This window comes from Megalobrama amblycephala, linkage group LG2 (genome assembly GCF_018812025.1).
Source record: "Megalobrama amblycephala isolate DHTTF-2021 linkage group LG2, ASM1881202v1, whole genome shotgun sequence".
Lineage (NCBI taxonomy): Eukaryota > Metazoa > Chordata > Actinopteri > Cypriniformes > Xenocyprididae > Megalobrama > Megalobrama amblycephala.
In genome coordinates, this window is record NC_063045.1 from 16,137,827 (window position 1) to 16,160,349 (window position 22,523).

At 36.8% G+C, this 22,523-nt stretch overlaps 1 protein-coding gene across 3 annotated transcripts in view; it reads right to left on the bottom strand.

Moving 5' to 3' along the window:
• The window catches only part of tle2b (TLE family member 2, transcriptional corepressor b), a 58,982-nt gene extending 54,173 nt beyond the window's left edge, over positions 1-4,809 (bottom strand). For 2 of the 3 annotated variants that reach the window (XM_048183075.1, XM_048183074.1), the window contains exon 1: positions 1,096-1,687. In XM_048183075.1, coding sequence (XP_048039032.1) covers positions 1,096-1,119 — 24 coding nt within the window. In that variant the 5' untranslated portion in view covers positions 1,120-1,687. Of the gene's footprint in view, positions 1-1,095; positions 1,688-3,439; positions 3,552-4,768 lie in introns of those variants that run through there. The other variant, XM_048183077.1, reaches the window with a different exon arrangement.
• Positions 4,810-22,523: the final 17,714 nt, after the last annotated feature.

Consider the following 22,523-nt stretch of genomic DNA (forward strand, 5'->3'; position numbering starts at 1 on the left):
CTGTATCATTATAAAACACATTCAATCACTCTGGCTGGGAACTTCAGGACATGATTGTATATTTGTTAAAGGAATGTTATGGGTTAAAATACAAACTGTATAATACGGTGTTGATTATCAAAGAAATACTTTTTTAAAAATCCACTGACGGTTATGTACTTTCGGCTGAACAATTAACTCAATCAAATGCAAAAATTGTCCCAAAATTATGTTTATCGAAACCCTTTTTTCACTTATGGTTTTAAAGTGAAATATGACACCTTCTGGACATTTCTTGATAGTTTTTGTTAGATTCACCCTGACACTGGAAGTCTATGGGGCAACAAACACACTAAATCAGTCTCAAGGGACCTTAAAGGGACCATTAATAAAGACATCTGATGACTTGACATTGTTGAGGTCTAAAAAAGGTGAGGAAGAAGGTGAAATGGACTCTTTTTAATCTAAATCTAGAGAGAAAGAAAACAAATCTCTGACAACCAAAAGGAAAAAAAAAAAAAAAATAACAAAGCAAAATTTTCTTATGAGTTCTGATAGAAAAGAAGAAAAGGTTAAATATCTATCATTCTGGTTTTGTGAGATTCACCCTTACAATGTGCCAGTCTACTGGGGAAATGTACAACATACACACTAAATCAGTATCTTTCATTCATTCATAAACACATCTGATCCTTTGTGCTGTCAAATATTACAAGTTTAGGCTTGTACACTGAACCACACTTAAAACAAGCTGCAATGTACGGTAGATCTTTAGATTCTAGAAACATCAACATACCAAAGACAGATAACAAATAAACTTCCCACAGTGAGCCATATCCAACCCCACCCACATACACACCTAAACCACTCTAGATTTGCCCAAATGCACTATGACATCTATTAGAGGGGGTGTTGAGAAAGGTTTATTACACAAACTAATAAAGACACGCATTGTGTTTGATTCCTCCCACACAACTTTCTATCAACTGGCTCTTGAGGACACCTGAATATGCGTATATGCGACTGAAAGCCTGAAGTGATGTCTCTCTTACATCCAGTCACTCCATCTGTCCCATTTGTTCAGGATGTGGGAGAATGAGAGAGGGTAGCACTTACCGGGTGTCTACCCTGCGGGTACATGGTCACCGGAGGGATGCCGGTTTTGACGGGCAACGCGCTGACCCTCCGTAGTCCTGCGTCCCCCTCCACCAGGGGACAGATCCCCGGATCGAGCTTGGGAACCCGGCTCTGTCCTTTCTGAGCCGCAGAAGGCTGTCAGTGCATCTGACGAGGGGTCCTCCTAAAACAGATCCCCTTACTCACACTTAGACTGGATTTCCCCCCAGAATTCCCTGACGTCCCACTCCGTTACTGTCCGGCTCTCAGTCCCACACAGATCAGGAGACTGGGAGAAGCAGGGAATTGAGAAGAATCAAGTCCAGCTGTCTTGTCCTTCTGCAAATGTCCCCAATAAGCAACAAAAACAAACACGAATCTCCATTCGAGTCTTCCAACCTTGTAACAGTACCTCTAAACTACAGGGCTTCTTTGCTGAGATCTAAAAAGGCAAAGGAGAAGGAGGAACGGGCTTTGTTTTTAATCTAAATCTAGAGAGGAAGAAAAAAACACACAGGAAAGCAGGAAAGAACAGCAGGTCACTGGAAGATCCAGCAGGCTTTTCAGCAGCGAGCCCTAGACTGTAATATATTGTGCCTGTTGGCTTCAACACAAACACGACAGCCTGCTCAAGCTGCACTTAAGGTGGACCAGGCGAGATAGATAGAGGATAGATAGATGGAGAGATAAAGACAGAAATAGATACCGGTACAAGCATACAACCAATTATACATGATCTTTGCTTTGAACAACCGATTCATATCATCACACAGATAGACCTACAGGGGAAAAACACAAATTAGATATCTCAGCTGTGTTTCATAGATTAAATGGAGAGCAAATTGAAACCTGCTTAGTGAGCGTCCTGCTTATATTTTTTGACTAACTTACCCAGATAACCTCTCACGAGTCTTTTCTAAAGCAGATCTTAAAGGGTTTAGTTCACCCAAAAATGAAAATAATGTCATTTATTACTTACCCTCATGCCGTTCCACACCCTTAAGACCTTCGTTCATCTTCGGAACACAAATTAAGATATTTTTAACGAAATCTGATGGCTCAGTGAGGCCTGCATAGGGAGCAATGACATTTCCTCTCTCAAGATCCATAAAGGTACTAGAAACATATTTAAAACAGTTCATGCGGTCTACCTTAATATTATAAAGTGACGAGAATATTTTTGTGCGCCAAAAAAACAAACAAAATAACGACTTTATTTACCAGTGATGGGCCGATTTCAAAACACTGCTTCGGACCTTTGCGAATCGAATCGAATCGGAGACCCAAAGTCACGTGATTTCAGCAGTTTAGCCGTTTGATAGGAGATCCGGGTCACTGATTCAATTCGTAAAGCTCCGAAGCAGTGTTTTGAAATCGGCCCATCACTATATTGTTGAAAAGACATTATTTTGTTTTTTTGGCGCACAAAAATATTCTCGTCGCTTTATAATATTAAGGTAGAATCACTGAACTCACATGAACTGATTTAAATTTGTTTTTAGTACCTTTATGGATCTTGAGAGAGGAAATGTCATTGCTGTGAATGCAGGCCTCACTGAGCCATCGGATTTTATCAAAAATATCTTAATGTGTTTTCCGAAGATGAACGAAGGCCTTATCAAAAGAGATTTTAATATGCACTCAAATATTTCTCATCAACTTCTTCGAAATTCATCAAACTTCTTCAAATACATATTCCTTATATATGTTTGTAAATTCTAAAAAAAGTCTAACATTATATTGTAAAATTTATTATAAATAAAATATATTACATATAATATATATTATACTATATATTTTTCAAGTATATATTATATACAGAATATGTGTGTGTGTGAATTCTTTACATTTAAGTAAATAAAGAATTACTTAAATTTACTATTTACTTCACTTATGTTGACAACATAAGTTAGTACATTATTTGTGTCATTACTTTTTGAGTCTCAAATTTTTCTTTCTGAAGAATTTCTAGAAGAAATATCATATCAGAAACAAAATTCACTCTTCGGTGAAGTATAACTGAGATCACAAATAAGCCTCCAGAGCATTGAAAGTGCAACCTTTGAGCAATTAGATTTGCCTCAGGGGAGAAACAAATCAGAAAACAAGGGATGTGAAAGAAAGAGAATGTGAGAGATTAGGAATGATTCAATTTGCCAGCAATTCTCTGAAAGCACCGTGTGTGTCCAACCCCATATTTGCACGTACGCCTCTGACAGATGAGCATTTATCTGCCCTTTGAGAAATAAACTGGCAAATTTAATTGTGAGTACAACACTTACAACCTTGATTTATCCAGAATATGTTCACTTCGACACATCAGCAAATTTCAAGTCATCCCTACCAGTATCGTTCTCATCTCTTCATCGTTCTCTTGTTCTCCTCCGTCTTATTAGCGTGATCTCAGAGGTGTCCCTTGTTAGTCATCCCTCTCAGGTCAGGTATTGCCCTAATCGCTGTGTGTGGATTAGACAGGTAATTATTCACACGACTCTCTCCCTTCAACCTATTACCAAATCCGATACTTGTGAAGCTGGCTGAGTATAAACAGATTTCATGGAAATAACAGTCTTGACAATAATCTGTCCTGAACAGGTTGGGCGTTTGCAACCTGTTGTCCAGGTAAGGAGATAAAATGAAAATTAGGGAAAGATGAACTAGATAATGTATCACTATTGCTGCTCTTACACTTTTGTTAAACTTATTCTGACATTTTGAAATAATTTTGTCCTATCTATCTATGAATCTATCTATATTCAATAAAAATATCATGGTATAAATGGGTTTGTCATTCAGAAACGCACCCTTATGAACATAATTTACCACAATTAATCAAGAATCAGCACCAATGGAAATTGTTCTCAAAAAACTCCTAATATATCATTAACAATACTGCAAACAAGATATTTTTTAGAATCTTTTTTTTTTTTTGTAGAATCTTCTGAAAGCGTATAAAAGATAATGAGGCTGCTGAATAGATTTTGTCCTGACAGCTTTAATATGCACTCAAATATTTCTCATCAACTTCTTCGAAATTCATCAAACTTCTTCAAATACATATTCCTTATATATGTTTGTAAATTCTAAAAAAAGTCTAACATTATATTGTAAAATTTATTATAAATAAAATATATTAGGGAAAGATGAACTAGATAATGTATCACTATTGCTGCTCTTACACTTTTGTTAAACTTATTCTGACATTTTGAAATAATTTTGTCCTATCTATCTATGAATCTATCTATATTCAATAAAAATATCATGGTATAAATGGGTTTGTCATTCAGAAACGCACCCTTATGAACATAATTTACCACAATTAATCAAGAATCAGCACCAATGGAAATTGTTCTCAAAAAACTCCTAATATATCATTAACAATACTGCAAACAAGATATTTTTTAGAATCTTTTTTTTTTTTTGTAGAATCTTCTGAAAGCGTATAAAAGATAATGAGGCTGCTGAATAGATTTTGTCCTGACAGCTTTCTTGGCCAAACTTCGGTCTTATGTTTACCTAAATATAAGCGGGGGAAATGACCTAAATACGCACAGCAATATCACAAGACCCTTTGAATTTTATTCACTCTACTTATTTATTCGTGTTTTAGATATAAAACACCTTATTTGAATATCAAAAGAGTAAATTGCACGAGATAAATCAGGTCCCTCACCTTTCTCCAGACCACCTTAAAACTTCGCTGCTGTGGAGCACTCTCCAGCGGTTCTCTGATTGGCTGTAGCGATTCATCCGATCCAACCAATCAAACCGCCGGGCACCCACGTTGGCGCTTGACATCAGAGGTTAAAACGGACCAATTGCAGCGTTCGCGGCCGCTGATTGGCTGCGGCCGGTGATGAGGGCGGTGTGCAAGTCTTCAGGGATTGTGGGCATTGAAGTTCCGATTATTCCGCACCCCCGCCGCTCCCGCCTCCAGCTGCCAATCACGCCGCATAAATGATCACCTATGACTGCTAATGACAAATGAGCAACGTGTAGCACCTAGTGTTGACTGCCTTGAACAATTAAGCGAAATAACAAAAAACACTCTCTTTATTTGGTGAGTCATAGTGGCTCTATGATAACCTTGTAAATTAATGAGCAGATTGCTTATTAAACAGTTGAAAATTCTGTCATTGTTCTGCCCTGCTGTTCATGGCTTTTTCTCCACAAAATAAATATATATATTTGACATTAAATGACTAGCATTTTTACAGTAAATTGTGTGCATGCCCGTGTATGAATGTGAGCCTACGGAGAGCACACATGCACACAATGAAAGAAAAGAGAGACTATCTTTGTCAGTGAGTATCGATTGCTCTGATAGATGGGGTCTATTCTTTAACTGAACTAAGCTCCGATTGCTAGCGAGCGCATCAGTGTGGCCGGGCCTCCCATCTCTCCAGTAATTAACTTCAGGCTTCACCTGTTGTGGCAGCTTGAATCGGAGTAGCGTCTCGCGCCATCAAACATGACACAGTCTTTCCTCAGTCGTCTGCCAGTAAGTGTGTCATGAACTACAGATCTTTATCCAAAGATTATCCAAAGATGCTTTTTTTAATGTTTTGCACTCTCTGTTTCGGCAATGTAGCCTAGTCTACAACACACAGACAGACCTTTAGCAAACATATGGGAGTGCTAGCTTGAAACAAGTGTTCTGACCTCCCACCAGATTATTACCCCCCCTATGTCCCCAGTATGGGTAGGTTTAGGATTAGGTGTCGGGGTGGAGTTAGTATTAGGGGATGGGGTTAGAATTAGGCAATCAGGTAGCAGTTTCAACAGTAATTTGGCAGGGAGTCGAAATTCGGCACAACACCGGTATTGATGCAACCAGGGCCGTCCCAAGCATGCCCAGTGTGAGGTATTGGAAGCGGGGGCCCTCCTCAGTCTGATAGCATTCCAGGGGTTGGTGGGGGGTTGGGAACCGATCGAGTTCTGGGGTGGGGCCCCTTGGTCCGTTCGCCACGGGGCCCCATGTGGTCGTACCAGTTGCACTGTTTTGGTACAACTCTTTGTACAAGTTGCACAGTTTTTACCCTAAAGATGGCCCTGGATGCAACTGTTCTTACCAATGTTCATCAAATTTTAAAAGGAATCAACGCAATCTAGAATTTTGCATGAATTCACAGATTTCAGAACGAGTTCAAGAAGGTGGATTCGCCGAGTTGACCGACAGAAAGCTGCTTGGTTTGAAAGTGATTTCTGTGTGAGCTGCGCTTCGTACATCACTACTCTATCGACAATAGACAATAGATCTTATTTGCCTGTGAAATTTCACCTCTCCTTAATGTGACCGCACCTTCATTGCTGTTAAACTGATGCTGAATCCAGAACCGCATACTAGCATACTACTCTTACTTTCTGCCATAGAAAGATATGGTAAAAGTAGTATACTAGTATGAATTCTGAATTCAGAATTAGTTTTCTTGCTGGGGCAGCATTATTGAAATCCATCATGCCACAAACAACTTGGAGCAAAAAGGTTTTAGATTTGCTAATGATCCCCCATCATGCATTTTGGCCTCAATGAAAATGAACCCAATGAATAAACCATAAAGTCGTAAATCTAATGATGTTTTCATGTCTTTGAAGCAAAAGTGATGATTTGCTGCATTAAAAACCTTGCTGTAGAATCTCCATTTTGCACTGATCGAAGGAGACTGTCGTTTTTTCAAGCACCTTTTTCAAGTTTTAAAGTCATGCACACTCTAGCTGTCTTAAAAATAATGGCAGTGTCGTGTTACATCTGTCGTCATGAAATGACGTATGACCGTTGTTACCAATCAATATGCGTGTTCATTTAAATGCAATGTGTGTAAATGCACAGTCCCTTACCCGCCATTTGTCCTGTGTCCTAACGACTAAACCTACCCCAACCCTAAACCTACCCTTAGTGATTTATAGTGCATATACACTTTATGAGCACATGTGTGCCCTGGGATCGAACCCTCGATTGCATGATCACATGATTACATATTGTTGTGTATTGCAACACTCTACCAATTGAGCTACGCGAAACCTGAAACTTTGTTGATAGGGGCGCAACTTTCGTAAATGCTCCAATGGGTCGTATTTCAGGGAAGTGACAAATGACCTATATGGGCGTATTGGTTGGAGGACATGTTGGAGGATCGAAGTGATGTGAACACACCCGACGTCGTAATTACGACTTCCAAACTCGTAAATACCAACTTCCCTTGAGGACTTGAATGCAGCACATGTACTGATATCTACTAGCTACTCTATAACCTTGCTGTTACAGGAAATCGAGGACGGTCAACGTGAATTATGACTAATACTTTGCTGTCCTAGAGTGTGATGGATCAGAGTGGAAGACTTTGAAATTGTAAGACACATTTGCAAATTGTATTCATGTTGGAGACTACTAATGAAAGTGAACACACATCAATATGTATTAATCTGTATTAAAATCATCATAAAATGGCATTCACAACCCATTTACTTCTGTAATAGGATGTACATATAGGATATTTAATGAGGGGGAAAAGTAGGGTGGGACTTTATCCAAAATTGATTGGACTGTGAGTGCTGAGGCTGAAGGTCACACATATTTTATGTTACAACAGTAGCCAAAAACTATCATACAGTTTTGGCTAATTATCAGAAAAAGAAAGTCGTTTAAAGGCAGAGCACGTTATTACATTTGAGACATTTATTTGTTACAATAACATGCACAATATGAATAGGAACATTTATTAAGAAAGTAAATAGGGTCAATTTTAATTTCACATGACTGCACTGAACACAAACTGATGCTGAATGAATCTGTCAATGGATGCTCAATCGCTGCTACGTTTCTAATTTCATCTCTCTTTCTCTTTGTCTTACTCTGGTGCATTATGTAAGTGTAAAATGCACTGGCGGAGGTTCTTGTGACCAGATGTAGCGTGTGTGTGTGAGAGAGAGAGAGAATGGAAAGAGCTTGTGAAGGAAAACAGGGTTTGTGAAATAATCAACAGAATGAGAGAGAGGAAAGAAAGATGAAGAGAGAAAGTGTATGCGCTCTGCCTGAGGGCCAGACAGTGCGAGTAAACACTGAAAAATTCCAGATAGCGTGTTTTGAGAATCCAGAGGGAATTTTGTGGTTTAAATGGCCTAAAAAACAGCTCGGCTTAAACTCATAGGGGAAGTGAATTAACAGGCAGAGAAGAGGATTTATGCGATTTATTATAGGCACATGTTTCAGTCTGAGGACACGACACAGCATGCAGCAAACAAAGGCAACACACAATCGTTACGAACAATCCAGATCTGAAATTCAGTCTGGTCTGCAATAATTATTCGTACATGAGGTACCCCAATAACGTGGCGTAATAAAAACGCCTGTAGGCTCAGTTGCTTTGTGCCTCCTCCAGGATTTAAACATAATCAGTTACATCCTAAAATTGTAGCAGATGTATCTGGCCCTCATGGCCTCAGAATCCATAACCCTAATTTCCTTCCATTAGTGGGTCAATGCGGCGAGAAGCAGCACCAGACTTTTATTTAGGACACGTTTTACCTTCCCATAATCCCCTCTGAGATCCAGTCTGGTAAGGAGAGAAAGTGAAAAATCTGTTTTATTTTTACAGAAATATTTATAAAGGCTGTAAACATTAAAGCACAGCATATTTATGACCTATTTTTGGTGGTTTTAGCATATTTGACTGTATATGATATTTCTAATGGATCATATAACTATACACACAAAGTTTTTTAAATGTCTTCTGCAGTGTTGAGGGTAAAACATTACAAGTATTGTGTGAGTTACGTAATCGGATTACTTTTTCAAGTAACTAGTAAAGCGACGCATTACTTTTTCAATTTACAACAAAATATCTAACTTATTTTTTCAAACGATGAATTCAAGTTACTGTTCTTGTTCTTGAGAGAAATCGTGAGTAAGTGCAGAGGTGTTGTGTGCGCTGTTAAAGGATTAGTCCATTTTCAAATTAAAATTTCCTGATAATTAATTCACCCCCATGTCATCCAAGATGTTCTTTCTTTCTTCAGTCGAAAAGAAATTAAGGTTTTTGATGAAAACATTCCAGGATTATTCTCCTTATAGTGGACTTCAATAGAGCCCAAATGGTTGAAGGTCAAAATTACAGTTTCATTGCAGCTTCAAAGCGTTCTACACAATCCCAGACGAGAAATAAGGGTCTTATCTCGCTCATTTTCTAAAAAATAAATAAATAAATAAATAAATGTATGTGTTTTTTTAACAATAAATGCTCATCTTGAACTAGCTCTCTTCTTCTTCTTCTCTATTTGAATTCCAGCAGTGTAGACGCTGCTAAGTGTATTACTGCCCTCCACAGGTCAAAGTTGATATATGCTAGTGCAAGTATATAACAATTAGTTCAAACTTTGACCTGTGGAGGGCAGTAATACACTTTATTAACTAATGTCTTTGCTGCTGACCTTCGATGATCCATTTTAAAAATATACTAATAAGCAAAAATGACTTTAGTTAAACATCATATTTGTGCAATCCAGAATAGCAGCAGAGCTGAAAGGTTTGTTAGAGCTGCGCCCTCTACTGTATTGATTTTGCATTTTCTTCAGCCTGAGGCTTTGTTGTTGTTGTTATTAAAAAAACAACGATTGATGTCTTACTCTTATCTGTATGACCATAAATGACAGAGTATTTTAAGTTGTTTATAATTTGGCATTGTGCTGAATTGTGTCGTGGAAGTCTCACTACTACAGTCCAGTGATAAAATATGCATGTCCTGGAAATGGGACGCCTCAGGTACTGCTTCACCCGCTGTCTCCTCGTGGAAAGGTGAAGTAGGTGAAGTAGGTTCAGATGTAGATGGCACTTTTTCTCCTTCTCGTTAATCTTTCCGTGATTTTTTGAAAAAGCGTAATATTAAACTTTGTGCATCCGCCATTGACATCGCATGGTTAATGAACTTTCACGCACAAAGAAAATGACAGCGTAGGTTACGCCCAACACGTTAATCAAAGCAATAAGTTTGAAAAGAGCCGTTGCATTTTACCGCACAGCATTGGTCAATGTATCAATTAGACTAGAGAAAAAAATCAACAATTCCTAAATTTTTTTATATTAAGCAATCAGGAATCTAGGTCGGCCAGACGTGTAATTGTGCTCTGCTACCTGTGCAGTAAAGCGTTTGAGATGTATTGGAGCTCAACAACTTTAGTTTTCATTAGTTTACCTTGTATGGAAAAGAGCACTGAACATTCTGCAAAATATCTTCTTTTGTGTTCCACGGAAGAAAGTAAATCATAAGGGTTTAGAACGACATGAGGGTGAGTGAATGATGACACAATTTTAATTTCAACTGAAGTATTTCTTTCTTTCAAGAGGTCTTACAGTATAATGTAGTGTTTGTTGTTGTTGTTGTTGTTGTTTTGAAAGCATAATTGGACAAGGAAAGGATCTTGGAAATAAATGAGATGAAAGTTCTCTCTCCATGTGCAGCTGCAGAGGGGTCTGGCCAGTTGGCACGGTGCCCGGCCCATGTCATGCCAATTAAGTTCATCAGCTAAAAGTCTTCCATCTGGGAATGCCGCCTGTTACAGACAACATTAACCCATCCTGGAAAACACACAGAAAAAGAGGATGAAAAAAAATGTCATCCTTCTCCATTTTGACTTTCTTTCTCTCCCACCTTATTGATCTCCATCTCTTTTCCTCTTTCAAGTAATTTAGTTTTCTTTTGGTTTGATTCCAGCATTAACCTTTATTGTTTGAAACAGTGCCGGATTACAGTGTTGAAATAAAAATGGTTTATCTGTATGTGCGATGGGCTATTACAGATCACAATCCAGCTAAATAACTCCATCTGCTGGGAGCCTTGAATTAAAGAGGCAAATCAAAATTACAAGAGCGTTCGACATCAGCCATTTAACGCACATTGTGAGGAAACTAAAGCTTGAATGTACTATACCACAGTGCAGCTGCAAAATGATATTTGAGATCATAATGTTCCCTTAGTTTGGCTTTCAATCAGCTAACACTTGAAAAGGAGACGTAGTGCGTGGTGGCCACGTTTGAGATTTTGCTCTGCTAATTACAGAGGAACAAAGCGACTGAGTTAGTGATTTAGGCGCGACGCAAAGTTTTAACTAATTAGCACATTCATATTGATATTGTATGACAATTCGATGCGGGCATGTCTAGGCATGCAACAAAGTAAAAAAAAAAAACTACCAGTGAGAGTGAAGATATTGTTTACTGTCAACCACAACAGTCACTTCTTCTTTCTCACTGATTTATCATCCTTCAAGTCATTTTTAAGTCTCTCTTCATCTCTCCCTCGCCATCACTCGATTTTTGTGACTCAAACACCCTTTGATGCCAATGACCTGTTCTTCGTTGGGCCCTTGAGGGCCTTCTGTTCCAGCTCTGGCTGATATATCACACTAAATATTGTATGTAGTGAAACTTTGAGTGTAGGCTTATAAATCACATTTGATATTCGGACAGTTTGAGACTGTCTATAGCAAACATTCACAAGCTGCTCTGCTGGATTGTGTTTGTCACTTATTCACTCTCACGCACGCTCATACCGGAGTGTCAGGTAAGGAAATATCAGGCAAGGAAATATCAGGCGGGGAAAAAAATAACCTCAGGCACTGCTTTTGACTGACTACTATTCTGAAAAATGAAGGAACGGAAACAAGTCAGGCTACAAAAATATAAAACAGTTTCAGAGGATATATTTTATTTTTAAGGATTAAAGTTATAATTTCCCCTGGGATTTATATATGTAACCTTGGGTGTGTATAATTACAGTTCCTGGGATTTAAAGTGCACAAATAAACAGTATGGCTTTGTATTGAAGTCAACATGAAATCAAAAAGGGCCATATTTACTTTCGCAAAGCTGAAATGTGTTTTCCTCTTCACCTTTCGTCAATATTACAGGTCTTGTTGTGAATGTTTCATTAGTGCATGTAAAAAAAAAAGAAAAAATTAAAAAAAAAAAAGGGTCAACTTCATAATTTTTCATCAAAATCTAATGATTCAGAAACAATTTTCCTTTTTTGTTGATGTCACCAAACATTTTTTTTAAAGTATAAATCACCATTTAAATCAAATATTACATTCATTCATGGAATATTCAGATTTTGTATCATTTTCAAAATGAATTCCAAAGACTTTTCAATGTTTCTTTAAAAAACAAATATCAGTAATTAATATGTTTTTGGGGAGTCACACCACATGTCATTTTACAACCTTAACTAACCTTTCCTTGTTAAATAACTTTTTTTTTCTTGACGTTTATGCGCATTGGTCATGCCACACTACCAATTTAGCAGAAAAAGGTTTTTCATATATTTATAATATTCAATACTGACCCACACTTTGTACATATTGTGTACATCCAAGACGTCAGGGGTGTTAGCATGATTCAGTTAGCACTGTGAGGTAGATTTCATATATATAGTATAGTATACTATATACGAACATGAGAACAGAAGCTTAATCGGAACCGGCTAAGCCACATGAGCAGAGTTCTTCCACTTGGCCAGGCTCTCCGTCTTTACACACTCACACACATTACCATTCCAGGTCGTCTATGACTGCAACACAACCGCTCCAGCGGCATAAACAGACCACACAATGACCACATGCCATTCACCCAGCCACTGCTGTTTGGCGGTAGCAAAGAGTACAGCCTTGTGGGAAACCATTTGGACAGAGAGGTGAGGTCGAGGCGTCCAGCAGAGATTCATTCAGGCCCATAAGCCCCTCCCATCATTATTACACCCGGCACATGAACCGTACCTGTCCAGTAAAAGTGAGTCAGGCATTTGTTTTACCAGGGTTGCACACCATCCAGAATTGAGAATGGCTCTTAAATTGCATTCAGAGAAAGTTGGGAAAGATCGGGAGACTAGTGACAGAAAAGGTCTAAGAAAAGTAACAGAGAGGAGAGGTGAGAAAGAGTTGAAAAGTTGAAGCAGATACAGACAGATGCAGATGGAAAGAACAATATGGGAAAGAGTGACAGATCAGGAGAGGAAGGGATGGATGGATTGACAGCAGACGGCAGAGGGAGAAGGGCAAAAGGGCAGGATTGTGCCGGTAGCCCGAGGTGTTTTCCTACTTCAGACGCCTGATGGATGGAGGAGGCGGTAAACGAATGAATAAAGAATGAGAATTTCAGATGAAAGAGCTCTTCAGGAATAACAGATTCTCCTCCATCAACACATCCAGACCAAGAGAGAGAGAGAGAGAGTGAGAGAGAGTGAGAGAGAGAGCGATAATGAATGAGGCAAAAAAAAAAAGCTCACAGTTCAGTTCTGACTCCAGCTTCGACTACTAACATCTATTTATTCATCCAGGATTAGTGGCAGTAAATCTTCTAAAAAGGACATTAAATATCATAAAAGTAGTCCAACTAACTAGTCAACTAAATATTTATCCATCTAGACTGGCTAACTAACTAACTAAACTAACTATCCATTTGGGATGAGAGACAGTCAAGGTCCTAAAAGGACATAAAAGTAGTCCAACTAACTAGACAACTAACTATTTATCCATCTAGTCTGACTAACTAACTAACTAACTAACATCTATTTATTCATCCAGGATTAGTGGCAGTAAATCTTCTAAAAAAGACATTAAATATCATAAAAGTCAAACTAACCAACTAACCAGTCAACTAAATATTTATCCATCTAGGCTGACTAACTAACTAACTAACTAAACTAACTATCCATTTGGGATGAGAGACATTCAAGCTCCTAAAAGGACATAAATGTAGTCCAAATAAATAGTCAGCTAACTAAATATGTATCTAGGAGAAGAGGCAGTCAAACTCCTAAAAAGGATATAAAATTATCATAAATGTAGTCCAACTAACTAACTAATTAACAAACAAACAAACTAACTAACTAACTAACTAACTAACTAACTAACTAACTAACTAACTAACTAACTAACTAACTAACTAACTAACTAACTAACATCTATCTATTTAGGATGAGAAACTGTCAAGCTCCTAAAAGGACATAAAAGTCCTACTAACTAACTAGTCAACTAACTATTTATCCATCTAGTCTGACTGACTGACTAACTAACTAACTAACTATTGATCCAGGATTAGTGGCAGTAAATCTTCTAAAAGGACATAAATGTCCTACTAACTAACTAGTCAACTAACTATTTATCCATCTAGTCTGTCTGATTGACTAACTAACTAACTAACTAACTAACTAACTAACTAACTAACTAACTAACTAACTAACTAACTATTCATCCAGGATTAGTGGCAGTCAATCTTCTAAAAGGACATAAAAGTCCTACTAACTAACTAGTCAACTAACTATTTATCCATCTAGTCTGACTGACTAACTAACTAACTAACTAACTAACTAACTAACTAACTATTCATCCAGGATTAGTGGCAGTAAATCTTCTAAAAGGACATTATATATCACAAAAGTAGTCCAACTAACTAACATCTATTCAGGATGAGGAAGAGTCAAGCTTATTAGGACAGAAAAGTATCCTAAAGGTTGACTAACTAACATCCAATTGGGATGAGAGACAGTCAAACTCCTAAAAGGACATAAAAGTAGTCCAACTAACTAGTCATTAACTAACTATTTATCCATCTAGACTGGCTAACTAACTAACTAACTAACTAAACTAACTATACAATTGGGATGAGAGACAGTCAAGCTCCTAAAAGGACATAAAAGTAGTCCAAGTAGTCAACTAACTAGTTATCCATCTAGTCTGACTAACTAACTAACTAACATCTATTTATTCATCCAGGATTAGTAAATCTTCTAAAAAAGACTGTAATGAAGGTTCTTTGTGTAATGGGAAGGAAGAGGACAGGGATCGGCTTTGGGCTGCTGACAGTCTTTATTCTCACCAGAGAAAAATATCAAACACATAAACAAAAAGACGGTGCAACGCACACTCAATAATTCCACATCCAAGGACGGGCTTCACTCCACGACACGAGCACAGCTCACTCAGTCTGACTGTCAGCAGTCCCTCTCTCTCTCACACGCTCCTGCTTCTCCTGGCGTTTTATCCTGTCTCCACGCCAATTACTGGAACGAGAAACAGGTGTTCGTGATTTACATTCAACCCGTTCAATCACCGCACATCCCCAGACACTCCCTCCTGCTGCAGACCCCGCTAAACCACGCCCCCCTCGCCACAAAGACATTAAATATCATAAAGGTAGTCAAACTAACTAACTAGTCAACTAATATTTATCCATCTAGACTGGCTAACTAACTAACTAACTAACTAAACTAACTATCCATTTGGGAAGAGAGACAGTCAAGCTCCTAAAAGGACATAAAAGTAGTCCAACTAACTAGTCAACTAACTATTTATCCATCTAGTCTGACTAACTAACTAACATCTATTTATTCATCCAGGATTAGTGGCAGTAAATCTTCTAAAAAAGACATTAAATATCATAAACTAATTAGTCAACTAAATATTTATCCATCTAGGCTGACTAACTAACTAACTAACTAACTAACTAACTAAACTAACTATCCATTTAGGATGAGAGACATTCAAGCTCCTAAAAGGACATAAATGTAGTCCAAATAAATAGTCAGCTAACTAAATATGTATCTCGGAGAAGAGGCAGTCAAATTCCTAAAAAGGATATAAAATTATCATAAATGTAGTCCAACTAACTAACTAACTAACTAACTAACATCTATCTATTTAGGATGAGAAACTGTCAAGCTCCTAAAAGGACATAAAAGTCCTACTAACTAACTAGTCAACTAACTATTTATCCATCTAGTCTGACTGACTGACTGACTAACTAACTAACTAACTATTCATCCAGGATTAGTGGCAGTAAATCTTCTAAAAGGACATTATATATCACAAAAGTAGTCCAACTAACTAACATCTATTCAGGATGAGAGAGTGTCAAGCTTATATTAGGACAGAAAAGTATCCTAAAGGTTGACTAACTAACATCTTCCACCCATTCAGGACGAGGAGTAGTCCTTAAAAGACAGAAAAGTATAATAAAAGAAGTCCAACTTAGCCAGCTAAATAATATCTTCCTATATAGGATAAGAGGCAGTCAAACATCTAAAAATACATAAAACCATCAACCAACTCCAACAGTACTCCAACCAACTAGACAGTTAACCAATTTATCCATTAAAGATGCTAAAGAGGATCTTTTCGTCGACTGAGAAACCAAAGACTGTTACTGAGTTTTGAAATGAGCGCATGCATAAGAATTTCGAGGGAACGCCTCCCAAAACTCATGCACTAGTATTGGAACACGAGTGTTTACCACCGGCATTCGCTGTGTCGTGTTAGTGGATTCATTATGTCGGACTCACCGCATGTAACTCATAATCTGTTGTTATTCCTGTCTCCTGACAAAAACATTGCATGCGGCGCCTGTAGAGTGTGGAAAGTTACTGGAGCGCGCAGCCACGCTCATCACAAGGAACGTCATGGCAGTGATTGACAAGCCAGAGGGCCAATCCGCGCACGTCTCTCACAAGGAACGTCATGGCAGTGATTGACAAGCCAGAGGGCCAATCCGCACACGTCTCTCACAAGGAACGTCATGACAGTGATTGACAAGCCATCGCGTAAACGATTGGCTGATGTTTTTAAGGCCCTACCTCGTGCACAGATGATGTATATTAATATTATTCCTTTCAGTGCACCTAATAAATAGTCTTTTATCAGTTAGTAAAGACAGTTTCAAGTAATATTGCAAAAATGTATAAAACAAAACATCCTCTTTAGCACCTTTAAGGACGAGGAAGAGAAAAGTATCATAAAAATAGTTAAATAGATAAATCTTAAACTTAACAGGTTGAAGTTGATGTCTAGAAATGCTGTAAGAAATTGAGAAGAACAGTGCTTGATAAATTAGAGTGGTGCCATAAAGAAGTCTGAAGTATACAGGGGGAAAAGATGTTCCAAAGGCCTGGAGAGAGCTAGCATGTTAGCACTGATAACACAGTTCAAAGTATAGTATAGTATAGTATAGTAGACCTTAACTTGAAACATTTCTACTTGAAAAAATAACTAAGTATATCTAAATATGCATCTCAGCAAAACTAACCCCAAAATAGCAGTTACCTTACTAGTGCATTGTGGGAAAGATGTGTGCAACCAGGAATTAATTTGATTCCAGACCAGTATATTTTAAGGTCATCCTTCTCTCTGCATTCTATTGTTTAGGGGATTTTTTTTTTGTCCTGAGATAAATGCTCTCAAATCTCAGAGCTGTCGGCCAAGTAGTGCTTTCTATTTACAGGAGAGGCAGAATGAGAAAAGAGGAGTGGATGGATGAGAAAAGAGAAGGATTAGAAAAACAGTCTGACAGTCCTTCTCTCCCATGGTTCAATTCTGCAAGCAGTGAGTCAACGAAGAGAGAGAGAGAAAGAGAAAGAGAGATCACAGGACAAGAGGGTAAAAAGAAAAATGAAGATTAAGATGAGTGCTCTGGCCATCGCCAGAAAGAAAGAAGGGATAAAAAAAAGACAGTGGAAAAAAAGAACAATGGGATGATGAGTCTGGTGTGAGCTTGAAGGAATAGAACAAAGATAACGAGAAAGACAGAACGAGAGAGAAAAGGATTGACAGCTCACATGAATAAACCAGAACAGAATGTGTCTCCATTATCAAGCAGTGAGACACACAGAGAGTGAGACCCTGAGAGAGAGTGAGTCAATCATGATTAATCAACAGCCTCTCGTCTTTTAATAATCACCCTTCCGCCCATCTCTCTTTCCACGCTTGACACAGGAAATCCGCCAACCTAAGCAGAAAATGTGAGGTGAATCACTATACAGACGAATCTCATGAAATGGGTCAAGATCGTGTCCATGTCATCCCATCCAAAGAATTAAAAGAAAGTAATAAAGTGTGTATAATATATGTATATATGTGTATATATATATATATATATATATATATATATATATATATATATATATATATATGTGTATTATATATATATACATATACGCACATATACATATATATATATATATATATATATATATATATATATATATATATATATATATATATATGTGTGTGTGTGTGTGTGTGTGTGTGTACATATTTAGTGCTGTCAAAATTAGCACATTAACGCATGTGATTAATTTTTTCAGTTTAACACATTACAAATATTTAACGCAATTTTACAAAGCATCCATTTTTTCTGTCATAATTTGGCTAGCATTACCAGTGTTGTAATAACTGACATGATCCATGATTACATTATATTTTTAGTGATATTTGTAAATTGTCTTTCTAAATGTTTTGTTAGCATGTTGCTAATGTACTGTTAAATGTGGTTACAGTTACAATTGTTTCTTACTGTATTCACGGAGACAAGAGCCGTCGCTATTTTAATTTTTTAAACACTTGCAGTCTGTATAATTCATAAACACAACTTCATTCTTTATAAATCTCTCCAACAGTGTAGCATTAGCCGTTAGCCACGGAGCACAGCCTTAAACTCATTCAGAATCAAATGTAAACATCCAAATAAATACTATACTCACATGATCTGATGTATGCATGCAGCATGCATGACGAACACTTTGTAAAGATCCATTTTGAGGGTTATATTAGCTGTGTGAACTTTATGCAATGATAGAGTCGAGAGTTCGGGAGGGGGCGGAGAGCACAAGCATTTAAAGGGGCGCATTTCTAATTATGCCCCAAAATAGGCAGTTAAAAAAATTAATTTAAAAAAATCTATGGGGTATTTTGAGCTGAAACTTGACAGACACATTCAGGGGACACCATAGACTTATATTACATCTTTTAAAAAAAGTTCTAGGGCACCTTTAAAGAAGAATAGGATGCAGGAGAAGTTCAACACTCTTATTTCTAAATCTAATCTAAATTAATTTTTGCTTATTAGTATGGTTGAATTAGATCATTGAAGGTCAACAGCAAAGACATTGGTTAATAAAATAAGATATATTTGTGAAATTTAATATGTTTAATTATTACATGTTTGCATAAAAGTTTGAGATTGCATTTCAGTTTTTATTCATTTTGATTAATACCAAATGTTTTCGTGCCTAACCTCAGTCTCTGAGATCCTGACACCTTGCACTTCTGGTAGGTTGCAGTTCTGGAAAATGTTGGTGCTGGAGACTAAAGGGTTCCTGATGGTTTCACACTTAATTCTTCACCTTTATTCTTAATTCGTTTGCAGTTAACATGTGCCTTTTCTTCTCCACCTGATTTTGTCTGACCCTGCTGACCCAATGAGCATTTCACTGTCCAATGGTCATGCCTTAACTTTGCAATTTCTAGTATTACATTAGTATTGCATCCTTCTCATGGGCATTTAATCATTTTTGACTTTTCAGTCTGAGTAAAATCTCTTTTTTGGCTCATTTTACCTGTAAAAGAAAACTTGCCTAATAATTAGGCACACCTATATATAAGGCGTTTTTCATTTCCAGCCTTAATGAACAATTATATATCACTTATAAATGATTAAATACAAAATTAATAGCAGTTATTAAGATTAATGTGGTTTGGAATTGGTAAAAATGTACCTGTAAAAAAAAAAATCTGATCAGAAAATCAACTTGCCTAATAACAGTGTGTGTGTATGTATGTAATTATATATATATATATATATATATATATATATATATATATATATATATATATATATATATATATATATATATATATATATATATATATATATATAAAATATATAAAAATTGTAATAATGATTAATTAATCAAATTAAATCGCACATCAAATTTGGCTGAGAAATGACCCCCAAAAGATAATATTAAGTCATTATTGTGTTAAATGAGAAACACATCAAAAAGACATTTGGAGAAATAATTTATTTGATTCAACATTGTATTTTTTATGCAAACTTTCAGGCTACAATGACCGTGATTTCTTTTTCAGATGTTGCATCCGAATTGGTATTTAGATATATTTTCATATTTTATTGTGGCTCAGATATGGCATGCATTTAAACTGCAATTACAATTAAACATGAGATGAATGGGTTTTAAATGGGTATTAAAGACTAGTAATCATTTACTCACCCTCATGTAGTTTTAAACCTGTCGGACTTACTTTCTTATGTGGAACAAATTTGAGAAATGCCTCATATTTTTTGTTCGTTCAACGGATGTCAATGGTAAATAAAACAGTTTAATGTCAGCAAAAAGATTATGACAATTAAGCACATTTATTTATTTTTATTGCATTTTATAAATTATACACCATTTCTTAAAAATAAAAATACAATAACATTTAATTGTATATTACTTAAACTGTATTTTAAGTATTTATACACCATAGAAGCCTTTAATTTATGCTGATTTAAATTAAAAACAAATCTTACTGTAATAAAATTACTGCATTTCAGTAATGAGAGTATTTATAAAATCACTCAGAATAATTAGAATTACAATCAAATCATACACAAATAAAAACACCTCAACATGTCCAGGTGTGTCACAGTTATTAAAATTAATTATATACATTTGGTTTTAGGTTGTTTTAATATATAAAACTACAATAATTAAAGGCACAACAAATACTTACATGATGCATAAATACTTAAAAATACATTTGTATGATGGGCTTTATCCAATGTAAAATAAAAACAAATTTTATACATGTATACATATGTATATTTTATATACATTTTAAACGTTTTGTTTGATTGTTTTGAATTTCAGGCAAATGTGACCTGAACATGTAGCCAGTTTCTGTGAGATTCACCCGTATGCTTGCAACTTTATTTTATATTGTGATCCATTTTAATCTTTAAAGCTGGCTTGATCTCATTCCGCTCTGTAAATTGATCACAACAGCTTTTAAGCATTAAACCATTGTGCTAAACGCGAGAAAGTGAAGCAAAATAAACAAAGCCCTGCCTTTCTGACAGCGTTCTAACAGAAAATAGGGCACTTTCATATTTATTTAAGCACTGGGCTCAGATCCAGAGAAATCCTGTGAGAGTTTGAGACCGAAAGAGCGAGAGAGAATGAGAGAGAGAGCTGCCAGGCGCTCATACACAGAGACAAGGGCAGACTGTCATTCAAAAACCACAATCACGAGGGAGTGTGTGTACCAGAGAGACGCAGAAAAAAACCCACAGATCACACTGTCACATTTAGACTGAGAGGTACTGACTGACGGCGGCTTATGAAACCAAATCAGCATCTCCAACACCCTGATTAAAACATCATGATGTCTGGATTTCACAAATAAACACGATTCATAACAGGAAGAAAAGTCATCCATCTGTTACTGTAAAGGAAACTAGACTGACATAGAACCATAGACTGTAATTTTTCAATGAACAAAATCCAGAGGGGGTTTCATCTGAAGTGTTAAACGTCAAGCATAGATGTCACTTTAGTAAAACATCTGGTTATAGCCACTCTGCAGTGTTTATATCTCAATGATTCTGATCAGTGCTATAATTACTCTACTGGCAATTAAAGGTGCTAAAGAGGATCTTTTCGTCGACTGAGAAACCAAAGACTGTTACTGAGTTTTTGAAATGAGCGCATGCATAAGAACAACCCCCCTCCTTCACAGCTCATTTTGAGGGAACGCCTCCCAAAACTCGTGCACGAGTATTGGAACACGAGTGTTTGTTTACCACCGGCATTCGCTGTGTCGTGTTAGTGGATTCATTATGTCGGACTCACCGCAGGTAACTCATAATCTGCAGTTGTTACTCCTGTCTCCTGACAAAAACATTGCATGCGGCGCCTGTAGAGTGTGGAAAGTTACTGGAGCGCGCAGCCGCACTCGTCTCTCACAAGGAACGTCATGGCAGTGATTGACAAGCCAGAGGGCCAATCCGCGCACGTCTCTCACAAGGAACGTCACGGCAGTGATTGACAAGCCAGAGGGCCAATCCGCGCACGTCTCTCACAAGGAACGTAATGGCAGTGATTGACAAGCCAGAGGGCCAATCGTTTACGCGATGATCGCGTAAACGATTGGCTGATGTTTTTAAGGCCCTACATCGTGCACAGATGATGTATATTGATATTATTCCTTTCAGTGCACCTAATAAATAGTCTTTTATCAGTTAGTAAAGACAGTTTCAAGTAATATTGCAAAAATTTATAAAACAAAACATCCTCTTTAGCACCTTTAATTCTTTATTTATGGTGATAAAATGATGATCTAAAGCATTTAAACCCAATTAACCTTTGGAAGTGAAAAATATCTTGCTCATTTTGTTGAATATACTGTTCCAAAATGGTGCACAAATGCTTTTAAGTAAATATTAGTTGCAATTTTATAAATTTTCGTTTAAAAAAAACAAAAAAAATTGGCATGACATTATATATAAATTCATTTTGTTATAGTATAATAATTTTAATGTTGACATTAAAATTTGTTTCTTAAAACGAACATGAAATATAACGCAAAGCGCTCACTTATTACCA